This window comes from Apodemus sylvaticus, chromosome 21, assembly GCF_947179515.1.
Source record: "Apodemus sylvaticus chromosome 21, mApoSyl1.1, whole genome shotgun sequence".
NCBI classification, from domain to species: domain Eukaryota; kingdom Metazoa; phylum Chordata; class Mammalia; order Rodentia; family Muridae; genus Apodemus; species Apodemus sylvaticus.
This window is the reverse complement of record NC_067492.1, coordinates 19675856-19700407: the sequence shown is the minus strand read 5'-3', so window position 1 is coordinate 19700407 and position 24552 is coordinate 19675856. Positions and strand designations below refer to the sequence as shown.

The window sequence follows — 24552 nt, the reverse complement described above, 5'->3', positions numbered from 1 at the left end:
AAGGTAACTGCAGCACCAGGCAAACATGCAAATGCAGCGGGTTTCGAAACTCCTATGCCCAAGGCAGGCTCACGGTGACGCAGGTGTGAGGACAGACCATCTGGCAAATCAGATCTGGGGGGCCCCCCTGCTTCTTCTGTGTGGGAACTCTTTAGACATAAGTTCTAGCAAAGGTCTGCCTTAGCTGGTTGCACCAAAATCTAAAACCAGGTAATAAAAAAGAACACAAATAAAAACAAAACCCCAGTATTTGGCTCTCAGTTTTAATGGCTCAAAAGTCTGACAAGCATGGAGCCAGCTCTGGTGACCTCTTCCCTACCCAGCAGCATGACTACCTGGTGGAGAAGCAGAACGGAAATGACCACAAAGCCAGTGAGACAGCCTATGTGCTCCTGTGAGAACCGCTTGAATTCTTTGAGTGTAGTGACCTCATCCCAGGTCCCACCTCTTAAAGACTCCACCCCATCAGCACCACCACACAGGAGACCAATTTTTTAGGACATGAGCCATTGGGGGACACATCAAAATGACATCAAGCCAGCAAGGTCCTTTCCTGGTGTGTGTGTGTGTGTGTGTGTGTGTGTGTGAAGCTTTTTAGTTTGTCCTTTTAGAAATCTGCACACCGCAGCAGATCAAGTCACCACAGATCTTTTTGCCAGCACCCACATCAGCCTTTGCAGTCCCCTGACCTTCATTCTGGTCTTGCGTTCCTTTTGCTGTTTTTGGAGGTCTTTTCTTTTCACAAAGGCTGAGTCTTGCAAGTCTATGTTTAGGCTCATTCTTCTTTGCATAATCTAAAGAATCATAGATCATGTCAAAGCTAGTTGTCTTGCCACAACCGAAGTAGGTTCTGAATGCAAATACAAAGACGATACCTGGTGTGGTTTTGTACATTTTGACCAGCTTTTCCCAAATTTCTGACTTTGATATGTTGCCTTCAGTATCAGAATGAAGGATTTCAGTGACTATCTGTTTCCTCTGAAGCAGACAGTTTGCCATGAACTTTCTGGTCCTGATGGTTACTATATCATTCATGGTGGCTATAGTGCCTGAGCTGCAGAGGAAGACTTTCCTGAGATTTAAAAAAAAAGTCTCTCTCTCTCTCTCTCTCTCTCTCTCTCTCTCATATCTATCAATCATCTATTATCCATCTATCTATCTATCTATCTATCTACCCATCTATCATCTCTGTGTATGTGTGCATATATATGTATATATATGTATATATATGTATATGTATATATATATATATATATATATATATATATATATATATATATATATATATATATACTGTGGTACAACTGTGGAGGTCAGAGGACAACTCATAGCGGTCAGTTCTTTCTTTTCATCAAGGACTGAGCTCAGGCTGACAGAGTTGGTAGCCGGTGCCTTTACCTGCTGAGCCATCTTGTCATCCTGAGATTTTTCCTTTTTAAAGACATGAAGCAAAAGGTATTTTTTAAAACCAAGGCTTTAAACCTTGTGCCTTAAGACTTTGTCTCAGAAGTGGTATTTAAAGAATGGATTAGATGAGATGCTCTGATGATATTTGCAGACACCCCCCTATTTCATGGATAAGGAAACAGAGCTAGGTTGCTCAAGGTCAACAGATCCTGGAACTGGAGGAATTCTCTTTGGTTTCTTCCCATTTCATCAAACTAATACTGCTGTTTGCTCCCTAGTATGGCATTTTCTCAAATTCATGCACTGGAGCCTCAGCCCCCTTTCCCTCAGAATGTGACTGTATTTGGAAACATAGCTTGTTGAGATGATACTGAAGTACATGTGGTCACTAATCTAATCTACTTCCTTAGGACTGATGTCCCTTATGAAAAAGAGGAACTCTGGACCCAGCCATGCACAAGGAGAGACCTCCATGATAAGATGAATGTAGAGGTCAGGTTGATGCTAGTACACACCAAAGAACAGCAAAGATGGCAGGGGCAGGAGCTGGGTAGAGAGAGGCACAGAACATGCCCTTCCTCTTTCTCCAGAAGGAATCAAGGTTGACACCTTGACATTGGACATCTCCCCAGTGCTAAGAGACAATGTGTTTCTGTTGTTTAAGCAATCAAGTTTTGGGGGCTTTGCTGTGGTCCTCCTAGGAAAGAAAACTACTAATATCTCAGAAGTGAGAGGTCATGGTGGTTTTAACTGATACTATTCTCAACTCTTCATCCTTGGTTGATAATTTCATCTGAGAGGGAAAACTAGAAAACCATTGGTTTCCCTGCTGATGGGTTATATAGTTTAGAACAGAGCATAGGAATGTGAGAAAAAATAGTAGTGCTCTTAGTAACAAACATGTTAGTTGTCCTAAGGTCTGGAGTGGGAAACAGATCAACAGGTTAGCCAGAATTTGATAAGGAAGACAGGAAATGAGAGAGATTCATAGTGAGTTTTGATGAGTCCATGTACAGTTGTGGTCTTACAAGCCCTGTGCATGAGGGTTGTGATGAATATGAAATTTTGGTACATCCAGAAGAGTCATAGAAAAGGAGACAGAGAAAGAGGTAGGGAACTTTTAACAAAAGAGACTTGAAGCAATCTCAAATCTGATGGACAACATTAATCTGTACCATCAAATGTTTAGTAAGACACTTAGACAGAATGTGGTCAAGCTACTGAAGGCCAAAAATAATGAGAAAAATCTTGAATGTTTTAAAGAAAAATGTCATATGAAGTCAAAGAAACAATAATGAGATCAATAGTAGACTTCTCACTTGAAACAATGATAGTCACAAGAATCAGGGGCACCATATTGGGAATACTAAAGAAAAAAAGTCAAGCAGGAGAATGAATTTTATACCTAGCAAAATTAGTCTTTAAAGATGCAAGTAAGAACTTTATAGTCTCTTTGTCTTTGTCTCTCCGAGGCTGCCTGCCTGCCTGCCTGTCTGTCTGTCTGTCTGTCTGTCTGTCTGTCTGTCTCCTCATTTGTTTCAGAAGGATTTTACTGTATAGCCCAATCTGGTTTTGAACTTCTGCTTCAGTAATTACAGGCAGGTAGTAACATACCTAGTGATTAAGATACTTCTGCTAGCAATTTTGCCTTACAAGAACTATCAAAGTAAACACTTCATAAGGAAATTGTTAGTTGGGTTCAGTGATATGCACTTGTAGTCCCACCCACCTGGTAATATAGAAGTTCAAGGCCAACCTGGTAAACATAATGAGACCTTATCTCATAAAAACAAATGGTTTTACCTTCTCTATATTTAGTCTCTCTCTTCTATTTCCCCAAGACATCATTGAGATGACATACTGAAAAATGGAGGAACCACACTGCCATGTGTTGAATATGAAATGCTCCCACATTTCATATTCAAGTGTTGGATACTGGATCTCCAGGTAATGGTGCTGAGAGGTTTTAGAAAATGCAGGATATTGGAGAAAGTAGATACGAAAGGGCTTTCAATTACCTCCTCCCTATTTCACCATCATGAGGTAAAGAACCTTTTTTACAACACTCTTGCTTCCACAACATTCTGCATGGGGCTAAGCAACCATGGACTGAACCCTCTGAAACCATGAACAAAATAAACTTTTCTCCCTTTAAGTTCTTATCTCAGGTACCTTAGTCACAGCTACTCCAAAGTAACAAATATACATCACACAAGAGGGGACTGGGACAATCACTGCTTGTAAGAAAGTCTCACAGGGTAGCACTGTCATGAACACCTACTCTTGACTATATGTGACTTAGACGTAAGCATTAATTCCATCAATTCACTGACACTGAAGACTGTTACATTAACTAATGCTAATAGGCTTTAAAAATACAGATATGTTATAAAGTAACTTTACATTTTAAAATTTATTTATATACTCTTTGAGAATTTCACATATACAGTGTATTTTGATCATATTTATTCCTCAACACCATAAAACTTCTTCCACTCTTCCGAGATCATATATCTTATTGTCTTGTTTATTGTTTTTTTATTTATAGCCTACTGAGTCCAGTTAGTGTTGCCTATTCGTGCATGGGTATAGGGCTATCCACTGGCTCATGGAAACCTTGGACAGGCCATAGCTCTGAAGAAATCTGATTCTTCTTTCTCTAGTAGCATTAGTGGCCAATTGCTCTTAGCTAGGGGTGGGGCCTCTTGACCTTCCTCCAGCCATGTTGTTGTTGTTGTATCTTGTGTTGGTGTTATACAGACAAGCAGAACTTCTGTGAGCTCACGAGTGCCACAGCTCTGTCATGTCCTGGAGACATATTTTACAATGGACCTCTTTCATCCTTGGCTCTTATGGTCTTCCTGTGTCTTCTGCAATGTTCCCTTAAGTTCCTCTTGAGCCATCAGTTATGAAGAAGGCATTCACAAGAGCCAGAAGGTTAGAAGTGCCTGGAGAGAGAGCTTAGGACTCACCTAAGAGTTTGGGTGCTCTCTCCTTTTTTTAGTATGTCATTTGGGTTTGGATTTGTGTGTGTGTGTGTGTGTGTGTGTGTGTGTGTGTGTGACTGATTTGAGCACCTGAGGATATTTTGCTATGATGAAAGTGTGCACACTAGTGAAACTGACCTTCTAGAGTGGTTGTAATAATGATGCAATTTAATATATTTAAAACATTTTAATTTGGGGTTGTTAATGTCAGGAGTCATTTCTATTTCCTCCTTTGTCAACGTATATCTGAAGTACCCCCTGTTTTGTACAAGAGATGAAAGAAAAAGATTTCTTTTTAAATTAAATAGACCTAATGCAATTAATGTTTATTTCTCAGTTATGCAAAGTTGAAAGCAGGTGTACCAAAGAAGAGGCAAAACGATGACAAAGGAAAACTGGAGGCTGATGTACTACAGCCATGCTGGAAACTTCTCTCCATGTGTCTGTGTGTTCATGCATATACAAGCATATGCGACTGTGTGTGGACAACTTCAGATGTCATTACAAGGGTCATAAATACTGTTGTTGATGTCCCTAGGGTCTACCCTAGCCTGGGGGTAGCCAAGGAGGCTGGCGATTGGAATCCAGACATCTGCTCGTCTTTCCTTTCCCAGTGCTGGTATCACCATCCCTGCCTTGCACACCGCTGTGCCCAGTATTTTTTGTTTTCCCTTTTTGTCTTTTTAAATGTGTGTTGTGGGGTTGAACTCAAGTCCTTGTGCATGGGAATTAAGTGTTTTGCTGACTGAGCTATCTTTCCAGTCCTGTGCTGGACATTCCTTCAGACATGTCTATATCATATTCTAATCCTTTCTCTAGGAGAGAGAGATGCCATTCATTGCCAGCCAGGCAGAATAGGTGAGCTTGTCCAAAATACCACGTTTAATCAAGCTGTCTATTTTGGTTGGCTTATTTGACACTTGCAAGTCAACATTGCGACATTATTATATATTTGTCTTCTGATCTAAAAAAAAAAAAGATGGGTAATGTGCTTGCATTTTAACCCTTTCTAGGAGATAAACATTTACCTCTCGAGTCAATAGACTTAGTTTTTAAACACCCCATTGTACACGACACTGTTTTTAACATCCTACAAAACAAGTTAAATAAATATGATCCTTGCCCTCAGAAACGCACAAGCATGGCGTGAAACAGACTTTTGCTTTCTTGGTACGCACTTTGGTGAAACCACAAGTTAGGAACAATGATCAAATATTTACAACTATTTACCCCTGATTTGTATATGTGCATGTGTTCTTATAACCACTACTTTACATAGTGCTTTTTCAAAGAAAGGAGATGGGGTGCCCCCAAGGGAACTGGTCTTTCCATTGCTGGGAGTTTCTGATGGCTGCTCTGACATCAGGCAGTGTTCTGTCATCATCCGTGTGTACTCTGGACAGGGAACTGTGTAGGAGAGTCCCCTAACTCTTCCCCTTCTCATTCTCTGGGGCTTAGCTCTTGCCTCAGTCACCTGATGCCCATTTGCAGTGGGCGAGGTAGGGCAGGTGGGGAGAGTAGATCTGTGGCATTGAGACACGCAATCAGGTGCAATAGTGAAGTCACTGAGCCGGACGTTTCCCAATATTTGCTCTGGCAGAGGGAGGGAGGCAGAACCAGTCTTTTGTTCAAAGGGACTAAAAACTCTTCTGGAAATCTAGGGGAGTGCATGGAGCTGGCACTGGGTCTGGAGGGCAGGAGGTCTGCTGGGCGGCACATCCAGCCCTGTCTTCTGCCTTCATGCCTTTTTCTTTTCTCTAAATCTAGATTCTGCATCTGAGGGAAAACACAAGATTCTGGTCTTCCTCAGTCCATCTTGTCTTACTTAACACAATGCTCTGTCCATTTTCCTGTGAATGACGTCATCCCATCCTTTAGAGCTGAACAGAACCGCACTGTGTATGTGACTCACATCTTCTCTATCCACGGCTCTGTGGATGGACACCTAGCTGATTGCATAGTCTGCCTGTTATGAATACAACGACGAGGACGTGCAGGAATTTCGGCGGTATGCCAACTTCAGATCCTCCCAGGGGATACCTGCCAGTGGTATAGCTAGGTCACAGGGAAATTCTATATTTAGAATCTATACTAATTTCCATGTTAATTTACATTCCCACCAACAATATATGAAGGTTCTGTTCCACCGGTATATTTATATTTTCTTTCTGTCTCTGTCTGTCTCTCTGTCTCTTTCTCTCTCTCTGCCTCAAGTATGCTAGAAAAGCAATTTTACTATTCAGCCAACATTTCCAGTCCATTTATGGCTTTCTCTTTCTTGTTGATGCCATTTATGATCAGGGTGAGGTGAACAGCTCTGTGTCGTTGAGATTGGCACTTTCCTGGTTCTGTTTGCCTTCTGTTCATCAGGCAGACCACTGAATAGCCTAATCATATAGGGCCCAGAGGATCTCCAGTTATAAAAGTTAATGATTCTGGTTGCTTAATTGATTTAAGTAACAGTTAATCAAACATAGGGCCTCATGGTTTACTGCTTATGAGGCCGAGTAGCCCACAGCCTAACTACCCAGCTGTTGGAGGAGAGCACTTTGCCTGGGGTTTGGTTCTGTTCCTTAGTAGCTGTGTGGCCTTAGGTAAGTTATTTAACCCTTCTATGCTTGGGTTTCTGCATTTTTCAAATGTGATTATAATAGTACCTACCACATGGTGGGAATCAAAGTAAAACAGACTTAGAATTGCAAGTGCCAAGAACACACATGCTTACATTCTCATGCTCATAAAATATTCTACAGCATTTAAGGAGTTAATAAAGCTCTTTGAAAAGTGCTCATCATAGGTTCTCAATAAAGATTTTTTATATTACATTATCAGCCATTTATTCATTCAACCATATATTTGAGCATCTGCTCTATGCTAGACACCAAGGCTATATCATGAAACAATGATAAATAAATAGTCTGCTCTCACGGCATTACTATTCTAACAGAGGTAAACAGATAATAATTACAGTATGTAAAATGTGTACTATATTTTACTGATTTTAAAGCATCCATTTTCACAGATGTTAAAACTCAGAAGGCAGGTGTGGTGCCTCACACTTGTGATCCTAGTATTCAGGAGACCGAGGTGGAAGGTTGAAGGTTCAAGGCTGGCCTAGGCTCATTGCAAGACCTTGCCTCAGTTTAAAAAAAAAAAAATCTCAGGGCTGGGGTTATGGTACTTGGTTGGTAGAATGCTTACCTAAGCATATATTAGACCCTGAGTTTGACCCTCAATACTGCATAAAACAGGGTCTGGTGGCACCCAGGTGGTGGAGGCAAAAGGATCAGAAATTAAGTCATCCGACCACATAGTGAGTTCCAAAACAGGTCAGCCACAGCCTTGTCTTTAAAAAAAAATCCTCATAATTGACATTCATTTCACACTGACCGACCAGCATTTTTTCTTCTGAACAACAACAACAACAACAACAACAACAACAACAACAAAACCCAAACCAAACCAAACCAAACCAACAACAGACCAAGACAAGAAATGTGTTAATTGCTTCTTAGTTTTGATGCTGGACACAGTTGCAGTTAGATACAGTCTCATCCGCCTGCCTCCTTGCTGGAAGGTACCTGAAGATGATGTGTAGGCACTAGGAACCCACTCTTCTCTGGCAGAACCAATATCCTGAACAAGACCCCAGAACCCTCTCTCTGACGTTGTTTTGCTCGCAGTCCTGTGGCAGGGAACTTGGTGTCTTAGACTCCGGGGAGTTCACTGCGGTGTGGCTGACTTGCATAATCTCTGGCGTTTGTTAACAGGCAGGGTAGGGAACGAATGACCCCGAGGCTTCACTGGGGGAGGTCAGCGGCGAAGCTCTGGAACGTTCCATGTTTCTTAGCCAAGTGTGTACTGCATGACTTACAGACCGCGGGACTTTCCGCAGAGAGAGGTCAGGCTCAGCCCCTGCCTTGTCTGGATAGCAGACCCCGTATTACCCACTAAGCCACTGGGCACAGGTCTGGGATGCTAAGCAGGCAGGGAGAGGTGAGAGGCTGGCTCTTACCACCGCTTTGGGCTGTGATTTGTGGGTGCTCAACAGGAAACAGATGGTGCAGGCAACCTGGGCAATTTGAAGACAGGTTTTGAAAGAGATTTCCACTTGTGACTGTGTTCTAGCAGGATTCGTCTGTGGCCTCTTGTGCCTTTGAGCAGTGACTGGGAATGATAATGTGGACCTTGCTCGGGGATTCACATGCGGGTCACAGACATCTTGGTCCAGTGTCTACAACAGGCTCAGATGGGCTGGCCATCCAAGATGACTTCTTTACCTGTTTAGCATCCCAATAGATTTCTTTTATTTCATCTTATTAGCTCTTTCTCCCATTTTATTTATATTCCCATATAGCTCCCCCCACAACATACTATATCCTGATTATGGTTTCACTCCCTTCTACCCCTACCAGTTTTTCCCTACCTCTCCTCCTATCCAGATCTACTCCCTTTCTTCCTCTCTTTAGAAAACAAACCGGCTTCTAAGGGATAATAATAAAATATAATATAACACAAGGAAACAAGGTATAATACACTGGAATAGGACAACCTAAGCAGAAGAAAGGGACACAAGAAAATGCACAAGAGACAGCCACAAATTCAGAGACCATTAGGCCATGCACTTAGAAATCCCACAAAAACACTAAACTGGAAGCCACAATATAGACGCTAAGGACCTGTAGGGTAAAAGGAGAGAAAAATATAAATAAAATAATAAAATACAAAAACGTAGCCCTGGCACGACACTAGGGAACAAGGCACCGCCAATGTTGTGCTGGTTTCCCATTGGCCACCCACCGCTGGGCATGGTGCCCAAGCCCCTAAGAGTAGCTTGTTTCTCCAGCAGGACTCCCTTGGAGAAAACTAAACTTTTATTTGCCAGTGTTTATCAAGTGGAGATAACTTCTGGGTTAGGGACGGGCGTGTGTCCGGTTCTCCCACTCTAGGACCTCATCGGGCACAGACCCTGCCGGCCCCGGGCATGCGGCCTCCGTCTCTGAGCGCCTTTGTGCATCAGTCCTGTTGACTTAGAGGGCTTGTTTTTTGGTGTCCTACATCTCCTCTGGCTCTTACACCCTTTCTGCCTCCTCTTCCGCGGGGTTCCCAGAGCCCTGAGGGGAGGGATCTGATAGAGACACCCCACTTAAGGTATTCCAACATCACTCACTCTCTGTGTGCTGTCTGCCTGTGGGACTCTGGGTTTGTTCCCATCTGTAGGAGGAAGTTTCTCTGATGATGGCTGAGCAAGGCACTGATCTGCTACCCGCCCCCACCCCGCCCCAGCTGAAGTGCACCCTGGTTTCCTTCATGAAAACTCGGGGTACCAAGAGAGGCCTGGTAATGAACTGGCCTGAGTTCCGAGCACCCAGAATTCCCCTTTTGTCTCTCATCCGTCAACCCAGTCATGGCGACTTTATTTCCCCGATAAAATGCTCAGGATGGGACGGGATTGCAGATGCAGCCACAAATAAAAGAACACGGAGTTCAACCCGGAGACAGATGGCTGAGGTAAGAGCCTTGGCTGCCACAGTTATGCAAAACGCAAAACAAATAAGGTGGCTGAACTTTTTATTTGTTGAACTCCCTGCGGGGGGCGGGGGGACAGGGGGGGGCGCACCCAGCAGGCGCCTCAGTCTGCAAACAGATGAAGATTTTATTTAGCTTTTAAATGTTACAGTGTTGAAGAGAGAAAAGCTACAACCTTTAAAGGGTGAGCAGCCCTTGGAAAACCCGCCATCCCTTCATGAACAAAACAGCAGATCAATTGCTGACTCCTCCTTCAGTCATTTCTCTCTCTCTCAAAGATTTATTTCTTTATTATGTATACAGTGTTTTGCCTCTACTTATGCCTGCAAGCCAGAAGAGGGCACCAGACTCCATTACAGATGGTTGCGAGCCACTATATGATTGCTGGGAATTGAACTCAGGACCTCTGGAAGAGCAGACAGTGCTCTTAACCTCTGAGCCATCTCTCCAGCCCGACCCTCTGTCTTTTTTTTTTTTTTTTATGTGCTATTTATTGCCAACTGGTGTGCACGTTCCGACCGCGGCCTAGACAGAGCACCATGTAAGACAAGAAGGGCATGAGTGGAGAACAGGGAATTGAAATTATAGTTCACCGAGGAAGTTAAAATGTTTATGTGATGCTCCTATGCACACACGCTCCCCCTCCCTGCCTGGTCTGTTTTCCCACTGAGGGAAAACATTACCTACCAGAGGCAGGTAGTACCAGGACTTGTTTGCTCTGCCCGTTTTCTCTCTTGCCTCGGTTCTGATGTTGGCTCCCAAGCACAGCTGAAGGTGTGTCCGTGGCATTGACCTGATGATGCAGCTGCCCTGGCCACCTTCACATGCCCCCTCTGCCCTGCAGTTTCTGCGTCAGCGCCAGTATTTGCAGGACCGTTTGCCAAACCCTGTGCTGCCGGTTGCTCTTTGCTCTGTAGACCTGAAGCCAAGCCAATCTGGTCTGCAAGCAGCTGTCCCGGGGCTTGGCACACCGCATCCCCAGCCAAGGTCTCATCTAAGGAAAAAAAAAAGGAATTGTTTTCTACAGAGACAGGTGAGAGACATGCACAGATGCTTCGAAAACACAGGGGGACCGGGAAACTGAGACTGGTGGCCACCTTTGATTAAATGATGGGGCAAAGGCAACAGTTCTAATATTATTCTGTCGATCATTTTGAGAAATGTTTATTTTAGAAAAAAATTCCCAAAGTTTTCAAAGCACTGGATAGGAAGGTAATTGATTAGCTTTTCTGAAAATAAACCCTTAATGAGTCTAAAGAACTGTAGAGTCGGGGTAGGGAGGTGGGTGTGTAGGGGGTGGGGGGTGTCTTACACCTGTCCTCTCAGCGCCTAGGAGGCAGAGGCAAAGATGATGGTGACTTGGAGGCCAGCTTGTGTACTTCAGATGTTCAAAACCAAAACAGAACTGTTAAAAACCAAGACTCTGGTATAGAATATTCTAGAATCAAACATACCATAAACAGATTCAGGAACATACAGAATTCAGTACAAGCTAAAGCAACTTTTTAAAGTAGTGAGGAGAGACAGGTGTGGTGGTACACACCTTTAATACCAACATGTGGGAGGCAGGGGCAGGCAGATCTCTACAAGTTCAAGGGCAGCCTGGTCTAAATTGCATGTTCAGGCCAGCCACATAGTGAGGCTCTGCTTTGTTTTTGTTTTTGTTTTTATTTTTTTTTTAAATTAGTACGGAGAGACATCCATTTCTAGCAATATTGAGACCAACCCAGAAAACCTTCAGTTTTTGAAAATAAAACATACATGTGAGTTCCTAAGATGAAAAGGGAACACCATTGAGTCCACTCAAGAACACACCGAGAGTCCTGAGCAAAGGTGAGTTAACTCCAGAGCCCTCTGGAGAACCGTTCATGGAACAGGGTTGGGGACGGCTGTCAAGCTGACAGCCTGTTTGTGTGCACGGGAGGGGGGAGTTGGACCAGAGCCTCCAGAGGATCCTTGAAGTCTCTTCGTGTTCTGTATCACAGGGAGAGCTGTCAGACCCTGGAATGTGGTTCTGCTTCTAGAAAACCATCCCATAAAATAACAGGAAGCCTAAGATTTACCAATCTCTGTTGTACAGGATGTTCTATCTACTTTATTGGCAATAGAAAATCTGAAAGTTTCCCCATGTCCAACAAGAATAGAACAAACAAGTACTGTGTAGCCATCTGTCAGAAGAGAGGTGTTTGGGTGTTGTGGTACATCCCTGTAGTCCCAGCATTTGGGAAGCTGAGGAAGGAGTTCAAGGTCAGCTTGAATTACATAGAAAGATCTTGCCTCGAAAAAAATGGAATAAAATTGATATCTTTGTACGATAATAGGAAAATGTTTATATAATATATTAATATTAAAAACAGCCATGCCATAGAACAATTTTGTTCAATAAATATAAATCACATAGTTTAAATCTTAGAAGGGATAATTTTAAAGTCAGGGAGCATCAAAAAAGAGTGAGAAGATTAATTTAAAATTTTTTTAAAAAGTCTTACTTATTGGATTTTTGTCTCTGAATGTTTTGCATGTATGTTACAATGTGTACCCTGTGTGTGTGTGTGTGGTTCCTATGACAGTCAGAAGAGGGTGTTAGGTCCTCTGGGACTGGAGGCATGGATGGTTGTGAGTCACCATGTGGGTGCTAGGAACCGAACCCAGGTCTTCTGGAAAGGGCAGCCAGTGCTCTTAACCTCTGAGCCATCTTGCTATCCCCAGTAAAATTAATTAAAAGTTATTATTATTTTTGTTGTTCTTCTTATTAGTGTGTGCGTTCAACAGTCGGTTCTCTCCTTCCACAGTGGCATCTAAGGATGGAACCTGGGTCAGTGGTCAGGCTTGCGTAGCAAGTGATTTTACCGGCCGAGCAGTCTCATCAGGCTTTTCACTGTTTTATTCAAAATGCCAACGAATCTTTCAGCATGCAATCAGTATAAAAATTAATGAGGCAGTAGGCATTTTTAATACTAAGTCTTCACAAGGCGATGTCTATTTTATATCAGCAATGCTTCTCACTTTAGGCCAGTCACATTTCAGTATCAAAAGTCAGTTATGACTGTGACTCCTATATGACACCATGCAATTATTAGGTGAGTGGAGAGGCTGGTGGTAGAGCTCAGTGGTAGAGTGTGTGCTTTGGTTCAGTGCCCTGTATCAAAAAGGGATGTGTGGGGTAGGGATGTGTGGAAAGTGACTGAGGATGACACCCGGTGTCCTGAAGTCAACAGGAAAGTCCACAGAAGGACTCTGGCAACACCTGTGTTTTGTCAAGCATCTCTGCATGCTGTGCCTTTTATTGGTGGTTATAGTGATACGTGTCTTTGGGCACTAGAGCTCTGTCGCGCCCAGGGTGATGTGAGCCTTGTGTATCTAAATCGCACTCTGCTTTTGCAGGCCCACTGCAGGATGTAGACATTGTAGACCTGCAACATGTGGTGGTTGGAGCACTGCACATGCGCAGAGGCACTACTACGCAAATAACAGTCTAGCGCCTCTTGTGGATGGTGTTAGAGCTGTTGTCTGTGCCTGTTGTGGGAGCAAGGAGCACGTGGTCCAGGAATTCGATGATGTGTTTTAGCATAGGAAGGAGATCCTACCACTACTGTTGTTGGTTCCTTTGTTAACTTTGTGATCAGATACAAGCCGCTCTGGGACTTTCCTATTGTTTAAAGAAAAAAAAAACGACCTCAGATCCCTCAACTCGATGCAGTTTTGTACCCTAATGAAAATGAAGCTGCAGAGATTTTTGGCTGCTTTGTTTCTTGATTATTAATTTGTTTTAACTTCCAAGTTTGTTCTAACTGGAGTCCAAAACTGTGGTATGCCAAGTAGAGGAGATAGGCACAGGACAAAGTATTAATAACAACAAGGACTATGACGACTATGATGATGACGACGACAATGGTGATGATGAATGCCCATTGTCAAACGAGAGCATGAGTCTATCCGTGCTTTGAAAATTTATTAAAATATGTATGCATTTATCCCTGTGTTTCTATTTATCTATCCTTTTATTTACCTATTTGGTGAATCCATGGAACTTTTAAATTTGTTTTTCCTTGGAGTGTGGTTGAATTTTTGTGGAGATTACAGTAGTCCATAGCAAATCCCACATGCAGTAGATGGATATTCAACCAAGCTCTTATCATTGTCCATGTCCAGGAGTGAGACTAGAGTGCACAGAGAAAGGGGTACCAGTAGGACCCTCATTTTAATGTATTTCTGTACTGTTAACACAATAGTTTTCATAACAAAAAAGGACAATAAAGTCGATCACTGTCACCCCAACTGCCCTCCACAGTTTCCTCAAACATCTCACCAAAAGATCAGAAAGAGTTAACACAGAGAATTCCAGATCCTTGATGTGAGGACAAATCCCAGATTGGATGGTGGCCCAGGGTTGGGGTGAGAAACAGCAGAGTGTGGGGGGAGGTCCAGGGGAGGGGCTTAGTTCTCTCTCTCAACCAATAGCATAAGGGCTTCAGGCCCAACGCCCATTGGCTGAAACTATTTGAAGGGTCAGGATTGCACCTGAACTTATCATCAGAGGACTTGGTGAGGATCGCTTGTGGGCTTACAGGACTGGTAGCTTTGCCTGGACAGACGTGGAAGGTAATCAATTCCTAAGGTTCTCTGCACTGTGGCGGTGTTTGGGATGCTCCTGCCTTTCTTTCTGATATTCTGACTTCTTCTGCCCAGGCCTGAGATTCTTATCTGACATAGCTTTACTTTAATTGGCATCAATATTTCTCTCTCTCTCTCTCTCTCTCTCTCTCTCTCTCTCTCTCTCTCTCTCTCTCTCTCTCTCTCTCTCTCTTTCTCTCTCTCTCTGCCTTCCTCCTTCCTTCCCTCTCCCTCTTTCCTTAATAGTATTTTGGATTGAACATAGGTCCTGGCCCTGATAGGCAAGTATTTCAGTGCCTTAGTTTTACAGGTTTTGGTTTTTTGAGACAGGGTTTCTCTGTGTAGCCCTGGTTGTCCTGGAACTCACTCTGCAGACCAGGCTGGTCTCAAACTCAGAAATCTGCCTGCCTCTGCCTCCCAAGTACTGGGATTAAAGGCGTGTGTCATCACGGCCTGGCAGTTTTACAGTTTTTGAGACAGGTCTTGCCAAGCTGCCCAGGCTAAAGTACCGGGAAGATCCTTCCTTTGGGGGTCTCTGTGTGGACGGATGGTAACCCACATGCTTTGGTGAATACTTTCCTGTTTTTTTTTTTTTTTTCTCTTGCTTTAACTTAAAGCACGGGGTTAGAGTTGGGTACAGAAAGTCTCACTTACACAGGCCTGGGAGATGACTCAGCAGGAAAAGCCCTTGTCACCCAAGGGTGAGGATTAGAATTCAGATCTCTAGGACCCATGTAAAGTCAAATGTGGTGGTGTGCATCTGCAATCCCAGGACCCACAGCGAGATGGGGGCAGAGATCCTGTCTCAGACAAGATGGACCGTAGGGACTGAAACCTAAGGTTGTCCTCTGACCTCCACACATTTGTAGCGGACCGAGCTAGATGCGCATGCGCAAGTACACGCTCTCCTCAAAGAGGGGGAAAAAAAAACAAAACCAAAAAACCAATCCCACTTGTAGTAGATAAATGTTCAATTAAATGCTCCCTGCTAATTTTGGAAAATGAGTTGCTCCTTTATTTTCTATCTCTGCAAGACATTCTGAGCCCCCCCCCCCCCCCATTCCTAGCAAAGCTGTCTTACAGGTAAAAGCCTATAAATGCGTTAGAGAGTTGCGCGTGCGAAGTCTCCTCTGTTAGGTCTAAACGTAGCTCCCCAATTCAGAGAGCATCATCTTAGCCTTACAGGGAGGTATGTTTCTTTTTCCCTGTAGGCTTTGCGAGCCATGGACTCCTATGTGATTCAGACCGATGCCAACGACAGCCTGCCTTCAGTTCTGGGTGTGCATGTCAATATTGGCGGGAGAAGCTCCGTGCAAGGAAGAATGAAAGGCAGGAAGGCCAGATGGAACGTGAGGCCCTCTGACATGTCCAACAAGACCTTTAATCCCATCCGAGCCATCGTGGACAACATGAAGGTGAAGCCGAATCCCAACAAAACCGTGATTTCTCTGTCAATTGGTGAGTTCGGGCCACTTGATGGAGGGGTGACATTGCCCGCCCACCTCCCACCCTCAAGGGCTGCCTGGAAGAGAGGAGAGGAGAGGAGGGGAGGGGAAGGAAGGGGAGGGGAAGGGTGTGGAGGAGAGGAGAGCTAACGTGGGGATGTGAACTCTTGGTAGTTTTTTAGCTTTCCTCTTCTGTGAACAGGGGATCCTACTGTGTTTGGGAACCTGCCTACAGACCCTGAAGTTACGCAAGCCATGAAAGATGCCCTGGACTCCGGGAAGTACAACGGCTATGCCCCATCCATCGGTAAGCTTGCCCAGAGATGTTCAGAGTGCCTTTTGTCATTGTTATATAACACAGTCTGATCTCAAACGAGTGATCGTCCTGCCTTAGCCTTTCAAGAGCTGGGATTATAGGCATGTGCTATCATGCCTGACTTTTAATTTTTTTAATTAATGTATTTATTCATGTGTGTGTGTGTGTCACACACAGAGACAGACAGAGAGAGAGAGAGAGAGAGAGAGAGAGAGAGAGAGAGAATCAGGCAAACAAACAAAACAACAGACAGACAGACGGACAGACTGACAGACTGACAGAGGTGGGGGAAGCAAGAGTGCATGCTGTGTGTCCACAGTGTGTGTGTGTGTGTGTGTGTTGTATGGACAGCTGTGGAGACTGGCTTTCTCTTGCCACCATGAGTGACCTGAGGATTGAACTCAGGCTGCCAGACTTTGCAGCAAGCCCCTGTACCCACTGAGCCACCTCTCTTGTTTTCTATCAAGCTTTCTAAATAGGACTCCAACCTATATTTAATTGTCGTTGATTTCCTGATCTGAGGTTCTGAAGAAGACCCAAGAGAGCAACCCTTTAGATTCGGGGGAGGGTTCCACCCTGGATTCTTAAACACAGCCGTGAGGTCTAACTTCTTTCCTGATTTTATCTGCACGTTGACACCTCTTCTTTAGGTGCTCAGAGCTATCCCTTGAACAGTTCTGCCCTTCTTTACCGTGAAGGCGAGTCTGCCTGCCCTCGGTCCTGAGTCTACCTGCCCTCGGTCCTCTAGGCTTGAGATTTATTTACACATTTGCCCCCTGCAGTCAGCTCCTTTGTGGTCTAAATTCCTATTTTCATTCTGGCCTTGATCTCTTTGAAATGCATCGATGATGGTTTAGAGGGGAGTGGCTGGCACACCATGGGCAGAGTTATTCCCCAGAGCAAGGTACTTCCCTAGTTAGGAAAATCCCATCTGTCAAAAAATGTCTCTCCTAAAGATTTAGGGTAAAATAGTTAATTCCCTGGCTTTATTGTCGTGTCGTGTTGTTTATCTCCCACTGGGTTATTGTATACACTGATCCCTTTTAAATGCAGAATTAATTAAAAAAAAAAACCCAACAACCCAGTTTCATAGTAACATCAGATTCAAAAGCTTTCCCAAGAGGTGTGGCTTTCAAGTGGATTACATTACATATTAGAAAATAACTTACATATTAGAAAGCTGCATATAACAATGATAAAATTCAAGACTCAAAATTAGATTCTAGAATATTATAACAAGGACCAGTAAGATGCCTTTCTGGGTAAACATGCTTGCTGTGAAGCCTGGTGATCTGAGTTCAATTCCTAGGACCCCCCCCCCCACCATAGTGGAAGGAGAAAACTGACCCCCCCCAAAGTTGTCCTCCAGCTGCCACACATGTGCACACCCACACAATACCAAGTAAATAATTTCATTATCCAAAGTATTGGGAAACTAATCGAACTTGGAAACTGGAATCAAACCTTTATCTGACAAGGGTTCAAAGGGTCTGAGCATGGCCCAGGGAGGAGGGAGGGTAACGGTCAACTCCAAGAATCCAGTCTTCCTCATTAATAAAGTAGGACATGTTGATCACTTGTTGAAATACCCATTAATAAACTGTTGGTGGCATTTCAGAAAGTAGACCCTATATAAAGGTACTTAAGGCATTAAGTCCTTATTTAAAGCAGAATAAAATGTAATTATAGCATTCACGATTTGCAGTGGATTTATGCGTCTGTTGTTGTCATACATTTGCACTCTTAATAAGACAGCAATAGGAAATTAATTCCCTTCACACATGACTGAGCTGTACAGGATGAACTGCCCCTAAGCAAGGGTAGAGGGTGGCCGGAAGCAGTGCTGAAGTCTGGGGCATGACTGTTAGTCAAGGGATGAAAACCTCCAGCTTCCTCTCCTATGTCTTGTGTCAGGTTATCTATCCAGTCGGGAGGAGGTCGCTTCTTATTACCACTGCCCTGAGGCTCCGCTGGAAGCTAAGGTGAGCCAGGGTACCAGCTCAGAGGCTGCTGAGGGCAAGCACACTCCTTGCTTCTGTCCCACGGGGTGATGGTTTGAGGGGAGCTGAGGAGAATTCCTGGGTAGCAAGTTAAGGACTTCTTACACAGTTGGGGTCATTGATCAGGACTTGTGATTAATGTCACTGTGGTATAAGTGTCTCCTGACATGGATATACTGTTGTTCTAGAGTCTCAAAGGACCCCCAAGGTCATCCTAGATTTGATTTTCTTCCAAAGATCACTGAGAAACTCTTCATAAATAGTAAATTATTAGTTTCAGAGAATTTCTCATTAGGAGATGTTTATGCATGTATCTGCCTTCACTCACATTAGGGCACTGAGACAGAACATTAGGAGTTTCACAGCATACTGGATTGGTGGCAGATCCAACCTTGGATGCTGCCCTCCCTCCTGTTGTCTACCTCCTAATCTAAGAGGCGTCTCTCATCTGTGTTCAGAGAAGAGTCAGGCTTCAAATCTCTGGTCAAAAGTAAATAAATAACCTGGTGGAAAATAGTCCAAGGTCAATCGAAGATCTCCCTTGAGAACTGATTGAGTCATAGTCAATTGAGTCACTTTTTTTTAAGGTGATTTGCTTAATTTTTAAAAATAGCCATCATTTTCAACAACATTTAGAGATAGCTGAGAGATGGTTAGAAGAGAGATAGAGACATACATAGATGATAGATAGACAGCAGATAAAGGATAGATGACAGATTATGGATAGATGATGGATGATAGATTATAGATACATGATAGATAGATGATGGATGGTAGATTATGGATACATGATAGATAGATGATGGATGGTAGATGATAAGATGATAAATAAGATGAATGATAGATGACAGATAAATACATAATAGATATATAAGATAAATGATGGATAATAGATACATGATAGATAGATGACAGATTATAGGTAGACAAGATAGATGATAGATTATAGATAGATAGATAGACAAGATAGATTTGGTTGGGCTCAGTACAATCCTTCCTATTTCTTTGGGACTTATTAAAATAAGTTCATTATTACTTCCAACTCACACACATGATGAGCTCTCTCCCAAGTCCACCCTTCTTCTCTTCACAGGATGTCATTCTGACAAGTGGCTGCAGTCAGGCCATTGAGCTGTGTCTAGCTGTGTTGGCCAATCCTGGACAAAACATCCTCATTCCGAGGCCCGGGTTTTCCCTCTATAGGACTTTGGCTGAATCTATGGGAATTGAGGTCAAGCTCTACAATCTATTGGTAATTAAAAACATTTTTTAAGGTTTATTATATCTTATATGGGTATTTTTATCCACATACCACATGGGTGCCTGCCAGAAGAGGATGTTAAAGTCCCTGGAACCGAGCTGTAGATTGCTGTGAGCCATCATGTGGGTGCTGGGAATTGAACCTGGGTCCTTTGCAAGAACAGCAAGTACTCTTAATCCCTGAGGCAATGCTCCAGGTCTTAAGTTTTGACTCAAGTGCTAGGTTACTAACCTATAAAAAGGAAATGACCATTGTCATACAGAGACTGGTCTGAAGGTAAGAGGTTGGAGCCAATTAAAACTCTTTATATTCATCTATTTTGTGTGTGTGTTGGTGTGTGTGATTGGGGCAGTGAGTTTAGTGTGTGCACACAGTGGCTTGTGTGAGGAGGTCAAAGACAAATTTCTGTGGTCACTCCCTCCTCCCACCATGTGCCTCCCAGAGTTGGAACTCAGATCATAAAGCTTGGTGGCTCCTTATTTTATTCTTTACACTGAATTCTTGGGCTGACTCTTCCCTCTAAATCATCCAGAAACGTCTTAGTCTCACTTTTTTCTTTCTCAGCCCGAGAAGTCTTGGGAAATTGACCTAAAGCAACTGGAATCTCTGATTGACGATAAAACGGCTTGTCTCGTTGTCAACAACCCGTCCAATCCCTGTGGCTCCGTGTTCAGTAAGCGGCACCTTCAGAAGATTTTGGCAGGTAAATGCCGAAGACACCCCCCCCCCACACACACACACACACTCTCTGGGAGGAGGTGAGAACAGAGAACAGCATCCTTTAGCTGCTCTCTGAGAGGCAGCATGTCCTGGGTCTGGAATGGAGATGGGGAGACGCCTGCACTGCCTCTAGCCAATGATGTGTCATGGGGCCCAGGACTTGTCTAAAAGAAGGGGAAGTGAGAAGCATGTCCCTAATCCAAAACTGGCAAAGATGTCATTTTGGCGGATTTTGGTTAATAGGCAGTTCACCTGTGTTTGCTTTTCTCCACTACCTTTCTGTGGAAGAGAGAATTTGGAATGTGTGGTTAAATGGCACAGTTAGGCTAGACATCCTGGGAGAACACCAGAAGTGCTTAGTTTCCAACAGTATGATCCGTGAGCATGGGACTCAGAGCACAGAGGGCCAGGCATGAAGGAAATGATGTAATCCAACCTGAAAATGATTGCAGCGTTGCTTTCGTTCTTTTCAGTGGCTGAAAGGCAATGTGTCCCTATCTTAGCCGATGAGATCTATGGTGATATGGTAAGTGTGGTTTGGGTTAGATCATTACAGGAGTCTCAATAGCATATGGCTTTCTGGGACGTGGAGAGTTGTCTAATGGAATGGTCGGATGCAGATGGCTATTCTGTGTAGACATTCTCAACAACTACACAGACTCCTCAGCCTAGCCTCCCATTAGTTAAATTATTTAATTCAAAGAGCTGGGGAAAAGCAAAAGTTCTGGGAATTTCCTTGAATGTAGATGCCAAGGAGATAGGATATAAAGGTACTTGTGGATTTGTTGTGTATGACTCTTATGGATGTATTTTAAGTAGTTGTTGGGAAGAGGGGTCCTGAAAATGTAGCTCAGTGGTTGAGTACATGCCCACCCAGCATGCTCAAGGCTGGGCCGAATTCCTGGAATCAAAAATGAAAAGAAAAAGTGCCCAGGAAGAGGAAGAACGGTTGATATCATTCTAGACTTCTTTGGGAATGTTACAAATCCTGATGTGCTGAGATGCCTTCTAGACCCTTCCAAAGTCTGCCTTCTGCAGCATTGCTGGGCCTAGGAATGTTAGACATTAGATTATGGTTGCCCCCTTTTATTTTTAAATTTATAACTTCACCTATTGGAATTCCACATCACAAGTTTCCAGAAGCGGTAGGCACCATTGGACTAGCGTCATTACCTACATGTTAGGCTTCCTTTAATCCAGACCACACACCAAATTAAATGTCTTCAGACATGTTCCCCTGAACTGTGTGGTATCCGGTCATGCCCGATGGTGGGAAGGGGCCTGTCAATCCTTACTCTGCCCCTCAACATCTAAGAAAAGGGATGGGAGGGAGGCACAGGGTCCAAAAGAAAGCATTCAGGGACACCTCTCTTCCACAGGTGTTTTCAGACCACAAATATGAACCACTGGCCACCCTCAGCACCAATGTCCCCATCCTGTCCTGTGGTGGGCTGGCTAAGCGCTGGTTGGTTCCTGGCTGGAGGTTGGGCTGGATCCTAATCCATGATCGAAGAGACATTTTTGGCAATGAGGTGAGAGCAATATGGTGGAATGGTGTGAATAATTTAGTATATGTATTCAGTTTTGAATGCTCAGTATTGCAGAGGGAGGGTCTCCTCCCCTTCCTGAATGCATTGTTTGTGGTGTCTGGAAATAAGATTGACGAAGATGTATATAGATATTCCTGATCCAAACCCAGTTTTCTCATCTTTGGGTCTCTGGGTCTGTGAAGACATTTCACCTGCCTCCAATTTGAAGGCTATAAAAAGGCAAAGAACCACAGCAATGATAGCAATATAACTCATGTTTTATGAACCTATTTTATTTTACCTTCTTAACACCCTATGAGAGCATTTTATAGTCAAGGGGTGCAGTGAAGTTACATCATCTGCCCAGGGTCACACATAGGTTTGTGACAGAGAAGGACCTTAGACTCAGGTGGTCTAATGTAAGAGGGTCAGCAGGTGCCATCTTTGCTGAGGTCGAGAACCTGATAGAAAGGTTAGAATAGAGCCACCGCACAAGGATGCCTAAGATAGGCTGATTAATGAGTCTCCCCGGGGGATTCTAGATTCGCGATGGGCTGGTGAAACTGAGTCAACGGATCCTGGGGCCATGCACCATCGTCCAAGGCGCTCTGAAGAGCATCCTGCAGCGGACCCCTCAGGAGTTCTACCATGACACTTTAAGCTTCCTTAAGGTAAAGGGCAGCTTGTGGCCTTTCACTGGAGGACTTTGGGAGCCAGAGAACATATCAGCAGAATCTGGAATGATGGCCCTTCATTTCTGCAGCCCTGTGCAGCCGGGCTAATCAGAAGTGAGAGGTGTTCTCCACAGGTGACTTCCCCCACTTCCTGTAATTCACTCCATCTTGCTAAGAACTTCAAGTGATGGGGTTTTGTTCTCGTTGGCTCTTTGTACTAAAACGTTAAGCCTAGGTTTGCGGCCTTCAGTGAAGGTTCTACCTTCAATAATGCTTCTTCTTCTTCTTCTTCTTCTTTTTTTTTTTAAATTGCTTTATCACATAAAACATGACATATGGAAGTCAAGGTTTTCTTTCACTTGAAATTTGATCCTTGATTTTTCTGTTTCTCTCTGCCTCTTGTAGTCCAATGCTGAGCTCTGCTATGGGGCACTGGCTGCTATTCCTGGGCTCCAGCCGGTCCGCCCTTCTGGAGCCATGTACCTTATGGTAAGTGTGTGTGTGTGTATGTGTGTGTGTGTAGATGTGATAAACTAAAATACGGATATATCCATGTCATTTTTTTAAGCATTCTTAGTTATGGGCAGCAGAGTTCCCAGACAGCTTCAGGGACGCCCTGCCCTCATTTCTGGCATAGGAAGCTGGTCTGTATTCCTCCAGTGACATGCCGGCCTTCTCTCTTTATTGTGGGTTCAGGTGGGAATTGAGATGGAGCATTTCCCAGAATTTGAGAATGACGTGGAGTTCACAGAGCGGTTAATTGCGGAGCAAGCTGTCCACTGCCTCCCAGCGACGGTGAGTGCTGGTGCGGGTCTCTGCAGACATTCCCAACAGCGCCCCCCCCCCCCCCCGAAGACCCCAGAGGTCTTCCCGAGCTGTGTTTCAGTCTGAAAATTTCTCCCATACTCTCCATATTCTCTTTCATCACTATCCCTGTGGGTGGGAGGAGAGTTGTCCATTTCCAGAGGAATGAACTCAGTTGCCAACTTAATTCCTTCCAGTGGGGTGAAAGGGCATCCTTAGGAGAAGGGCATTACTCTGTCTTGCACACCAGAGGCCTGGCTAGGTTAAGGTGAGCTAGTATCAGACTCGGCTGCCCTGGAGATAACAGGTTGTTGTGTTTACAGTGCTTCGAGTACCCAAATTTCTTCCGGGTGGTCATCACAGTGCCCGAGGTGATGATGCTGGAGGCTTGTAGCCGGATCCAGGAGTTCTGTGAACAGCATTACCACTGTGCTGAAGGCAGCCAGGAGGAGTGTGATAAATAGACCCTCGCACGTCTTCCTGAAGACATGTCGCACGCAAGGAGGGCTGGGCTGGGCTGCTTCTCCTCAGGAAGACAGATGTTCCTTCTGGAAGAGGGACCTCCAAAGCACCGCATCAAGACTTGAGGATTATTTCTTCTTCCCCCAGTCACATCCGACACATGCCTGGAACCCCAGCATCTCCCCTTACTTGGCTCTGCTGGAGCGACTCATGAGCTCATTGCCACCACCTACAATACACACACACACACACACACACACACACACACACACACACACTCGCTCGCACGCATGCACGCACGCACGCACACACGCACACACGCACGATATACTTCCTTATCCTGAGGGAACCAGGTGAACAGTTTACCAGAAAGATGGGATGGAGAAAAGCGAGACCTCAGGATGAGAAGCAGAAGACGGAGGATGCCTTCATTTCCTCGAGCTGACACAGGAGCATCCTTTTCAGTCAGGTCAGAAGTCACCTCGGTCGCCGCCTCACTTCAGGAATACCTCACTCCCTGCAGTAGAGCTACACCAGAGAGAAGCCAAGGACTTGTGAATTTGGTTAATTATATATAAGTACATTAGGAAACTTGATATTTAAATGATCCTTGATAGAATTTTTTTTTTTTTTGTAAAGAATTATTTTGCGGTGCAAATAAATACCAGCTTCCTAAATTGACCAGCTTCCTGATTAGATCTGCTTGCATCAGGTTTTCTTAAAACAGGAGCACACCTCATTGAAGGAGAAAGATGGGACGGGAGGCCTTTCTAGAGACAATGCTGTGTATGGGACAGCATCTTC

At 44.1% G+C, this 24552-nt stretch overlaps 1 protein-coding gene and 1 pseudogene across 1 annotated transcript; one reads left to right on the top strand and one right to left on the bottom strand.

Moving 5' to 3' along the window:
* Positions 1-594: 594 nt before the first annotated feature.
* On the bottom strand, positions 595-1035 carry LOC127672097 (40S ribosomal protein S24-like; annotated as a pseudogene).
* A 14725-nt stretch (positions 1036-15760) lies between these two features.
* On the top strand, positions 15761-23980 carry Tat (tyrosine aminotransferase). The gene is made up of 11 exons (XM_052166854.1): positions 15761-15995; positions 16185-16289; positions 18213-18280; positions 19392-19550; positions 20124-20262; positions 20753-20805; positions 21659-21811; positions 22351-22479; positions 22888-22971; positions 23179-23277; positions 23610-23980. Exons 1-11 carry the CDS (start codon positions 15761-15763, stop codon positions 23748-23750), a joined length of 1365 nt encoding a protein of 454 aa, XP_052022814.1. The 3' UTR covers positions 23751-23980.
* Positions 23981-24552: the final 572 nt, after the last annotated feature.